Source organism: Balaenoptera ricei, chromosome 2, assembly GCF_028023285.1.
Source record: "Balaenoptera ricei isolate mBalRic1 chromosome 2, mBalRic1.hap2, whole genome shotgun sequence".
In the NCBI taxonomy this organism is placed as follows: Eukaryota; Metazoa; Chordata; class Mammalia; order Artiodactyla; family Balaenopteridae; genus Balaenoptera; species Balaenoptera ricei.
In genome coordinates, this window is record NC_082640.1 from 68,475,037 (window position 1) to 68,486,172 (window position 11,136).

General features: G+C 57.1%; 1 protein-coding gene across 29 annotated transcripts in view; it reads left to right on the forward strand.

The window, feature by feature from the left end:
- LOC132359275 (uncharacterized) overlaps nucleotides 1-11,081 on the forward strand; it is a 30,013-nt gene extending 18,932 nt beyond the window's left edge. For 14 of the 29 annotated variants that reach the window (XM_059912919.1, XM_059912920.1, XM_059912927.1 and 11 more), the window contains 8 exons: nucleotides 56-130; nucleotides 956-1,066; nucleotides 3,206-3,280; nucleotides 4,106-4,216; nucleotides 6,356-6,430; nucleotides 7,256-7,366; nucleotides 10,070-10,297; nucleotides 11,000-11,077. In XM_059912919.1, coding sequence (XP_059768902.1) covers nucleotides 56-130; nucleotides 956-1,066; nucleotides 3,206-3,280; nucleotides 4,106-4,216; nucleotides 6,356-6,430; nucleotides 7,256-7,366; nucleotides 10,070-10,297; nucleotides 11,000-11,015 — 802 coding nt within the window. In that variant the 3' untranslated portion in view covers nucleotides 11,016-11,077. The other 15 variants (XR_009500786.1, XR_009500787.1, XM_059912938.1 and 12 more) reach the window with 15 other exon arrangements.
- Nucleotides 11,082-11,136: the final 55 nt, after the last annotated feature.

An 11,136-nucleotide genomic window follows, 5' to 3' on the forward strand; every position in this document is an offset into this window, starting at 1 on the left:
ATGAGCCCACCTGAAGTCAATTCCCCCTATAACTGGTAGCCTCCTTCCCCCGCAGGAGCAGCAAAGGCGGCTGCCGAGTCCTGTCTGACGCCCACGGCGGGGTGTTGCTCCAGGATGTTGCTTCGAACGTGTAAGATCCCCTATCCAGCAAATCACTGATGTCTCTGTCCCTGTCTCTGGGCTGTTCCTTTGGTCTCAAGGCTGGGCCACTACAAGGCCTGCAGGCCTGCGGGAGTGCAGCCCAACAATTGGCGAGCCAGCTGAGAGGCCAAGGAAACTCCCGGGAGCACCGAGACGTCAGGGAACAAGGACGGGAAATGGAAAGTTGTGAGGCATCCGGGGGTGGCCATCCACTCGTGTGCGGGGCCCTGTGGCGTCTGTCCTTGATGAATGGGGGCCGCCAAGAGACGGGCGAATCCATAGAGCACCCCGAGGGTGTCGCAGAGCTGTCGCTGCCATTACTGTGGGGAAGAAGAAGCTAGACGGTGGAAGGGGTAGCCGTGACTGTGGGCTGGCTGCTGCTTTGGAGGCTGAGAAAGGCCACAGACACTGAGCAACTGCCCGAGGCTCAGGCTCGGGGCCTACAGCTGGGATGCCAGGCTGGCCCAAACCAAAACTGCTGGAACGTTAATGGCCAGATTGAGGGAACAAGATGGGAAGCAGACACTTAACCCGCCATGCCGCGTGGCTGAAGGGAAGGCAGCTTCCCCGACAGGGAGTCCAGATGGTTGGGGCCCGTCCAAATGGGAACCCCAAGGCGTGGGACCCTATAGAGAGCACTGATGAAGAGGAAGAAGATTGGGACGAGGTCATGGAGCTCCCTGTCCCCCAGGCACAGATGAAGAGCTCTTTTCTCCCCCAGAGCAGAGGCAGCTGACCATCAGGAGGGATGCCTCTCTCTCCCATCATAATGGTGATATTCTGTTAACCTCAGGGTCTGTTTCCCGTTTCACAGTAGCAGCCCCCACGCTTGGAGCTCATTTGACAGCAGACGGATGGCTGGAGAATGCAGACAGAAGGCAAAGACCTGGATGACCTGTCAACTACTTGGGTGTTTTCTGGCCAGGTAAGCCCGAAGTGGTACCCTCAGCAGTTAGTGGCAAAATGCAAGCACACCTGTGAGCCATCACCCCGAAACAATGAGAGACCTGGCTAGGGCTGTTGGGCTATTGGAGGCCTTCCACCCCGCATCTGGCCCAAACGTTGTGACCCTGGTTCAAGCCTGTAAAGGAGGGAGCTCAGTGGGAGAGGACCCGGGGGAGGAAGATGCCTTCACCCAAGCCAAGGTGGCTGTTAAACAGATCCAGGGCTTTAGGGATATGAACTCAGGGACAGGCTTGTGAGTTGGACGTGGCCAGTGAGCCCCAAGGGTTTGGTTGGGGCCTGTGGTGACAGCGTAATCACAAGAGTGCCCTTGGGCTTCCGGTCCCACCCGTGGAAGGGGGCGCAATAATGATGCCGTGTGATGGAACGACAGCTCTGTGCAATCTACGGTGCTTCACAACAGGTGAAAGACCTCCCAGAAGGCACCCCAGTGACTGTACGTACTCAAGATCCCATAGCTGAGTGGCTAAAGGATACCTTCCAGAAGCCCAAGTCCGGGCATGCACAAGTCCAAACCATAACTAAGTGGCATGTCTGTTGAAGTCAACGTAGCCCTTGACCTACTGGCCCACTGAGTGCAGAGTTACACGCTCTCTGAGGCCTGGTGACCTACACCATGGAGGACCCCACTGGCCTGAGGGAGACAGCTGATCCTCCTGAGATAGCACCTTTAGTGGAAGAAGGCACAGGCTCCATCCCTTGGGAGGTTTCGTACACTGATGGGTTGGCCTGGGGTAATCAGTGCAGGTGGGCAGCAGTGGCCAGCAGGCCTGCAACGGACAGCATCTGGATGGATACAGTGGATAGCCCAGGAGTGGATGGTGGCGGGGCGACCCTATGGGGAAAGGACCCCGCTAGCCACCAAGGAACCCACTTTATGGGCCACGAAATTGAGGCATGGGCCGATAAAAATGACAGACACTGGCATTTCCCCCTGCGCTCCAATGCCCCTGCTGCCGGGCTGAGCAGAGGGATGAATGGCCCACTTAACCAGCGAGACTGGAAAGCCGCTCTCTTGACATGTGCACCAGGACGCTAACTCAGCCCCTCCGAGCTACGACTGAACATACCAGGAGCAGGCGACCCAGTGCCTGCAGCACGTTAACCCAGAAGCAACGAGTCAGCACCATCCAAGTTCAGCTGTTGACCACCGAAGGACCAGTACTGATCAGGACAATAACTTGTTTTCACCCTGGCCACCAGACCTGTTCCTAGGGGATCCCAGGACAAAATGGCCCGGGGCTGGCAGGTAGGTCCCCGGCGGTTTGGGTTTGCGGCTTCATGGGGAATGGGATTAGAAAGGGACTTACAGGCTTCACCTGTCCTCCGCTTGGCCCTGCCTAAGACCACGAAGGTAATTAATCCAGGCCCCTATTGGAGAAAGCACCATTATATAAACCCTGTGGTGTGTTTTACGCCCTCTCCGGTGTTTGGCACTGGCCGTGGGGACTGAGGGAGGACAGACGGTGTGGGACTGCAGGCTGGGACGCAGACCACAGGTAGGGGTGGTGTGATCTCAGAATGCTGTTACTGCTTGTGTTTGGCTTCAGGGTCATGATCTTCCCCCCGTCTTGTGCCTGTAAAACGTCTCTCTATTTCGTCCCTAGCCTGAGCAGAGGGAATCTGTCTGGGACCTGGACAACAATGGTGTCCTCGCCACGCGTGAGTCTGACTGCTGGGTCTACAGCGAGATGTGGTGGTCATCCTCCTCTGGACTTCCATGGAAAGTTGGCCCAATAAGCGCCTGGCTCCAAAGTCTGCCCACCTCTTGGACTCTTGATACTCCTTAGCAGCTGTTGCCTCTGTTGCATTTGTGGTATTTGGTTGCAGCGCCCTCTGCATACATGACCCCCGGGATATGGCGGAAGAGGGTCGGACCAAGATTGTAAGGGTCATATAGGGTGTGTGGGGTGGAGCGTATGGTCAGGCCGCTCAAGATGGCTGTTCTCTTGCTCTCTGTACATCCCCAGCTCGACCAGGCCCTGCTTCACTCCCATGACCATCCAATCCTCCTAATTGTAGGGCTTAACTAGTCCCTAGTAACTGATGAGCCCACCTGAAGTCAATTCCCCCTATAACTGGTAGCCTCCTTCCCCCGCAGGAGCAGCAAAGGCGGCTGCCGAGTCCTGTTTGCTGCCCACGGCGGGGTGTTGCTCCAGGATGTTGCTTCGAACGTGTAAGATCCCCTATCCAGCAAATCACTGATGTCTCTGTCCCTGTCTCTGGGCTGTTCCTTTGGTCTCAAGGCTGGGCCACTACAAGGCATGCAGGCCTGCGGGAGTGCAGCCCAACAATTGGCGAGCCAGCTGAGAAGCCGAGGAAACTCCCGGGAGCACCGAGACGTCAGGGAACAAGGACGGGAAATGGAAAGTTGTGAGGCATCCGGGGGTGGCCATCCACTCGTGTGCGGGGCCCTGTGGCGTCTGTCCTTGATGAATGGGGGCCGCCAAGAGACGGGCGAATCCATAGAGCACCCCGAGGGTGTCGCAGAGCTGTCGCTGCCATTACTGTGGGGAAGAAGAAGCTAGACGGTGGAAGGGGTAGCCGTGACTGTGGGCTGGCTGCTGCTTTGGAGGCTGAGAAAGGCCACAGACACTGAGCAACTGCCCGAGGCTCAGGCTCGGGGCCTACAGCTGGGATGCCAGGCTGGCCCAAACCAAAACTGCTGGAACGTTAATGGCCAGATTGAGGGAACAAGATGGGAAGCAGACACTTAACCCGCCATGCCGCGTGGCTGAAGGGAAGGCAGCTTCCCCGACAGGGAGTCCAGATGGTTGGGGCCCGTCCAAATGGGAACCCCAAGGCGTGGGACCCTATAGAGAGCACTGATGAAGAGGAAGAAGATTGGGACGAGGTCATGGAGCTCCCTGACCCCCAGGCACAGATGAAGAGCTCTTTTCTCCCCCAGAGCAGAGGCAGCTGACCATCAGGAGGGATGCCTCTCTCTCCCATCATAATGGTGATATTCTGTTAACCTCAGGGTCTGTTTCCCGTTTCACAGTAGCAGCCCCCACGCTTGGAGCTCATTTGACAGCAGACGGATGGCTGGAGAATGCAGACAGAAGGCAAAGACCTGGATGACCTGTCAACTACTTGGGTGTTTTCTGGCCAGGTAAGCCCGAAGTGGTACCCTCAGCAGTTAGTGGCAAAATGCAAGCACACCTGTGAGCCATCACCCCGAAACAATGAGAGACCTGGCTAGGGCTGTTGGGCTATTGGAGGCCTTCCACCCCGCATCTGGCCCAAACGTTGTGACCCTGGTTCAAGCCTGTAAAGGAGGGAGCTCAGTGGGAGAGGACCCGGGGGAGGAAGATGCCTTCACCCAAGCCAAGGTGGCTGTTAAACAGATCCAGGGCTTTAGGGATATGAACTCAGGGACAGGCTTGTGAGTTGGACGTGGCCAGTGAGCCCCAAGGGTTTGGTTGGGGCCTGTGGTGACAGCGTAATCACAAGAGTGCCCTTGGGCTTCCGGTCCCACCCGTGGAAGGGGGCGCAATAATGATGCCGTGTGATGGAACGACAGCTCTGTGCAATCTACGGTGCTTCACAACAGGTGAAAGACCTCCCAGAAGGCACCCCAGTGACTGTACGTACTCAAGATCCCATAGCTGAGTGGCTAAAGGATACCTTCCAGAAGCCCAAGTCCGGGCATGCACAAGTCCAAACCATAACTAAGTGGCATGTCTGTTGAAGTCAACGTAGCCCTTGACCTACTGGCCCACTGAGTGCAGAGTTACACGCTCTCTGAGGCCTGGTGACCTACACCATGGAGGACCCCACTGGCCTGAGGGAGACAGCTGATCCTCCTGAGATAGCACCTTTAGTGGAAGAAGGCACAGGCTCCATCCCTTGGGAGGTTTCGTACACTGATGGGTTGGCCTGGGGTAATCAGTGCAGGTGGGCAGCAGTGGCCAGCAGGCCTGCAACGGACAGCATCTGGATGGATACAGTGGATAGCCCAGGAGTGGATGGTGGCGGGGCGACCCTATGGGGAAAGGACCCCGCTAGCCACCAAGGAACCCACTTTATGGGCCACGAAATTGAGGCATGGGCCGATAAAAATGACAGACACTGGCATTTCCCCCTGCGCTCCAATGCCCCTGCTGCCGGGCTGAGCAGAGGGATGAATGGCCCACTTAACCAGCGAGACTGGAAAGCCGCTCTCTTGACATGTGCACCAGGACGCTAACTCAGCCCCTCCGAGCTACGACTGAACATACCAGGAGCAGGCGACCCAGTGCCTGCAGCACGTTAACCCAGAAGCAACGAGTCAGCACCATCCAAGTTCAGCTGTTGACCACCGAAGGACCAGTACTGATCAGGACAATAACTTGTTTTCACCCTGGCCACCAGACCTGTTCCTAGGGGATCCCAGGACAAAATGGCCCGGGGCTGGCAGGTAGGTCCCCGGCGGTTTGGGTTTGCGGCTTCATGGGGAATGGGATTAGAAAGGGACTTACAGGCTTCACCTGTCCTCCGCTTGGCCCTGCCTAAGACCACGAAGGTAATTAATCCAGGCCCCTATTGGAGAAAGCACCATTATATAAACCCTGTGGTGTGTTTTACGCCCTCTCCGGTGTTTGGCACTGGCCGTGGGGACTGAGGGAGGACAGACGGTGTGGGACTGCAGGCTGGGACGCAGACCACAGGTAGGGGTGGTGTGATCTCAGAATGCTGTTACTGCTTGTGTTTGGCTTCAGGGTCATGATCTTCCCCCCGTCTTGTGCCTGTAAAACGTCTCTCTATTTCGTCCCTAGCCTGAGCAGAGGGAATCTGTCTGGGACCTGGACAACAATGGTGGCCTCGCCACGCGTGAGTCTGACTGCTGGGTCTACAGCGAGATGTGGTGGTCATCCTCCTCTGGACTTCCATGGAAAGTTGGCCCAATAAGCGCCTGGCTCCAAAGTCTGCCCACCTCTTGGACTCTTGATACTCCTTAGCAGCTGTTGCCTCTGTTGCATTTGTGGTATTTGGTTGCAGCGCCCTCTGCATACATGACCCCCGGGATATGGCGGAAGAGGGTCGGACCAAGATTGTAAGGGTCATATAGGGTGTGTGGGGTGGAGCGTATGGTCAGGCCGCTCAAGATGGCTGTTCTCTTGCTCTCTGTACATCCCCAGCTCGACCAGGCCCTGCTTCACTCCCATGACCATCCAATCCTCGTAATTGTAGGGCTTAACTAGTCCCTAGTAACTGATGAGCCCACCTGAAGTCAATTCCCCCTATAACTGGTAGCCTCCTTCCCCCGCAGGAGCAGCAAAGGCGGCTGCCGAGTCCTGTCTGACGCCCACGGCGGGGTGTTGCTCCAGGATGTTGCTTCGAACGTGTAAGATCCCCTATCCAGCAAATCACTGATGTCTCTGTCCCTGTCTCTGGGCTGTTCCTTTGGTCTCAAGGCTGGGCCACTACAAGGCCTGCAGGCCTGCGGGAGTGCAGCCCAACAATTGGCGAGCCAGCTGAGAGGCCAAGGAAACTCCCGGGAGCACCGAGACGTCAGGGAACAAGGACGGGAAATGGAAAGTTGTGAGGCATCCGGGGGTGGCCATCCACTCGTGTGCGGGGCCCTGTGGCGTCTGTCCTTGATGAATGGGGGCCGCCAAGAGACGGGCGAATCCATAGAGCACCCCGAGGGTGTCGCAGAGCTGTCGCTGCCATTACTGTGGGGAAGAAGAAGCTAGACGGTGGAAGGGGTAGCCGTGACTGTGGGCTGGCTGCTGCTTTGGAGGCTGAGAAAGGCCACAGACACTGAGCAACTGCCCGAGGCTCAGGCTCGGGGCCTACAGCTGGGATGCCAGGCTGGCCCAAACCAAAACTGCTGGAACGTTAATGGCCAGATTGAGGGAACAAGATGGGAAGCAGACACTTAACCCGCCATGCCGCGTGGCTGAAGGGAAGGCAGCTTCCCCGACAGGGAGTCCAGATGGTTGGGGCCCGTCCAAATGGGAACCCCAAGGCGTGGGACCCTATAGAGAGCACTGATGAAGAGGAAGAAGATTGGGACGAGGTCATGGAGCTCCCTGTCCCCCAGGCACAGATGAAGAGCTCTTTTCTCCCCCAGAGCAGAGGCAGCTGACCATCAGGAGGGATGCCTCTCTCTCCCATCATAATGGTGATATTCTGTTAACCTCAGGGTCTGTTTCCCGTTTCACAGTAGCAGCCCCCACGCTTGGAGCTCATTTGACAGCAGACGGATGGCTGGAGAATGCAGACAGAAGGCAAAGACCTGGATGACCTGTCAACTACTTGGGTGTTTTCTGGCCAGGTAAGCCCGAAGTGGTACCCTCAGCAGTTAGTGGCAAAATGCAAGCACACCTGTGAGCCATCACCCCGAAACAATGAGAGACCTGGCTAGGGCTGTTGGGCTATTGGAGGCCTTCCACCCCGCATCTGGCCCAAACGTTTTGACCCTGGTTCAAGCCTGTAAAGGAGGGAGCTCAGTGGGAGAGGACTCGGGGGAGGAAGATGCCTTCACCCAAGCCAAGGTGGCTGTTAAACAGATCCAGGGCTTTAGGGATATGAACTCAGGGACAGGCTTGTGAGTTGGACGTGGCCAGTTAGCTGCAAGGGTTTGGTTGGGGCCTGTGGTAACAGCGTAATCACAAGAGTGCCCTTGGGCTTCTGGTCCCACCCGTGGAAGGGGGCGCAATAACGATGCCGTGTGATGGAACGACAGCTCTGTGCAATCTACGGTGCTTCACAACAGGTGAAAGACCTCCCAGAAGGCACCCCAGTGACTGTACGTACTCAAGATCCCATAGCTGAGTGGCTAAAGGATACCTTCCAGAAGCCCAAGTCCGGGCATGCACAAGTCCAAACCATAACTAAGTGGCATGTCTGTTGAAGTCAACGTAGCCCTTGACCTACTGGCCCACTGAGTGCAGAGTTACACGCTCTCTGAGGCCTGGTGACCTACACCATGGAGGACCCCACTGGCCTGAGGGAGACAGCTGATCCTCCTGAGATAGCACCTTTAGTGGAAGAAGGCACAGGCTCCATCCCTTGGGAGGTTTCGTACACTGATGGGTTGGCCTGGGGTAATCAGTGCAGGTGGGCAGCAGTGGCCAGCAGGCCTGCAACGGACAGCATCTGGATGGATACAGTGGATAGCCCAGGAGTGGATGGTGGCGGGGCGACCCTATGGGGAAAGGACCCCGCTAGCCACCAAGGAACCCACTTTATGGGCCACGAAATTGAGGCATGGGCCGATAAAAATGACAGACACTGGCATTTCCCCCTGCGCTCCAATGCCCCTGCTGCCGGGCTGAGCAGAGGGATGAATGGCCCACTTAACCAGCGAGACTGGAAAGCCGCTCTCTTGACATGTGCACCAGGACGCTAACTCAGCCCCTCCGAGCTACGACTGAACATACCAGGAGCAGGCGACCCAGTGCCTGCAGCACGTTAACCCAGACGCAACGAGTCAGCACCATCCAAGTTCAGCTGTTGACCACCGAAGGACCAGTACTGATCAGGACAATAACTTGTTTTCACCCTGGCCACCAGACCTGTTCCTAGGGGATCCCAGGACAAAATGGCCCGGGGCTGGCAGGTAGGTCCCCGGCGGTTTGGGTTTGCGGCTTCATGGGGAATGGGATTAGAAAGGGACTTACAGGCTTCACCTGTCCTCCGCTTGGCCCTGCCTAAGACCACGAAGGTAATTAATCCAGGCCCCTATTGGAGAAAGCACCATTATATAAACCCTGTGGTGTGTTTTACGCCCTCTCCGGTGTTTGGCACTGGCCGTGGGGACTGAGGGAGGACAGACGGTGTGGGACTGCAGGCTGGGACGCAGACCACAGGTAGGGGTGGTGTGATCTCAGAATGCTGTTACTGCTTGTGTTTGGCTTCAGGGTCATGATCTTCCCCCCGTCTTGTGCCTGTAAAACGTCTCTCTATTTCGTCCCTAGCCTGAGCAGAGGGAATCTGTCTGGGACCTGGACAACAATGGTGGCCTCGCCACGCGTGAGTCTGACTGCTGGGTCTACAGCGAGATGTGGTGGTCATCCTCCTCTGGACTTCCATGGAAAGTTGGCCCAATAAGCGCCTGGCTCCAAAGTCTGCCCACCTCTTGGACTCTTGATACTCCTTAGCAGCTGTTGCCTCTGTTGCATTTGTGGTATTTGGTTGCAGCGCCCTCTGCATACATGACCCCTGGGACATGGCGGAAGAGGGTCGGACCAACATTGTAAGGGTCATATAGGGTGTGTGGGGTGGAGCGTATGGTCAGGCCGCTCAAGATCGCTGTTCTCTTGCTCTCTGTACATCCCCAGTTCGACCAGGCCCTGGTACACTCCCATGACCATCCAATCCTCGTAATTGTAGGGCTTAACTAGTCCCTAGTAACTGATGAGCCCACCTGAAGTGAATTCACCCTCTAACTGGTAGCCTCCTTCTCCCTTGGAGTAGCGAAAACTGCTGCCGTTTCCTACGTCGTATCTTCCATCCACAGTGGGGAGTCGCTGAAGGATGTTGTTTAGGACACGTAAGATCCCCTATCAAACGAATTGTCATCTCTGTCGCTGCCTCTGGGCTCTTCGGTCTCGGGGCTGGGCTACTACAAGGCTCAACAGTCATGTCTCCTCCAAGAGACCCTTTCGAAACACAGGGTGATTCCGAGTAAGCACTTTGCCCGGCCCTGCCGGCCTTCCCCCCAAGGCCTCTGCTCTGTGCTCCCCGCCCTTCCAAGGCCCCATCTGACGTCCTGTCTCCTCTTTTCCCGTAAGGCTGTTAGTGAGAAGTTCCCGTCTCCTGCCTCCCTCCAGTCTCTCCTCTACTTAGCCCAACCGGGAAGAGTGAGAATCCTCCAGCTGAGATTTTGTGGGTCTAGAAACGGGTGTGAACAGGTGACTCGGGAGACACGAAGTGGAGGAAAAGAGAATCTTCCACATGGAGGTGGTCAAGGGACAAAGGAGGGCCCCAGCTGTCCATGTGCCAATTACCAACACATCCCTCTGCGCACTTGCAGCCCCTTTCTAGGACCCACTTGTCCCTGGTTCGGGAGCTCTGTGCAGTGCACATGTGCGGCCATACGTGCTGGTCCTGACAAAGTGCGTGGACCCTGGAGTCGGAGCCCACAGGCAGGACAGCCGCCAGCCGTGGACAAGGGATATAACAGGTTTCTGGGAGAAGAACGGGGAGAACCCAGCTGTGCCCAGCGCTGTAGCTCCAGGGAACCACCCCCCTCACTTCCTCGGTGGGTGTGGGGATGGGTGGGGGGGGCAGCACAAACCACTGAGAAATGGGGAGAGTCAGCAGCTTCTGCCGGAACGGGTGGGGGCTGCGGTGGGGAGAGGAGGGAAAGGAAGAAAAGGGGGAGACTTCCCAGCCGGGAAAGTCACTTAAGAGGCCTCTCTCTGAGCCCCCTGGGCAGCCTGTGGTGGGGCCGCAGACCAGAATGCAGGCACCTACTGCATCCCCACCCCAAACCGCCCCCCCCCAACCAGAAGGAGGGGAGAGAACTGACACACATGCTGAGAACTGACGGTGCACCAGCCATTTGACCATCAACAGCCCTGCGATGAGGCCTGGCCAGGACACTGAGGCACAGAGCAGTGAAGTGACACGCCGAAGTCACTCAGCAGAGGGGCCTTAGAGCAACAGTGGCTGTGTCCCTTCTGCATACGGCATCCCAAGGCTCTGGCAGTGGAGGCGGCTGTGCCATCACAGTGGTGTTTCCTTCCACCTACAAGGTGGTATGTGATGAGCCTTAAGTAAGGCGGTGTGCAAAGTGCCCGACACCTAGGAGGAGCCTGTCAGCCCCCAGCTTAGTCCCTGGAGAGAGGAAAGACCCCCGGAGGCAGGGCCAGGGACCCCCTTTCTGTGTGTCACTGACCCCTTCTTAGTGTCCACTGAGGGCTCCCAGGAAGGAACAGCAGCGTTTGTCCTCTGGCTACAGAGAATCAGCCTCCTGATGCAGGATCGAGTGCTGGGGAAGCCCTCGTGCAGCCCGGGTCTCTCAAAACCCAACCTGCCACTAGCCTAGGCAGGCCCGGCATCAGCAGTGCATGGGAAGCTGGAATCTGACCCCTGGCG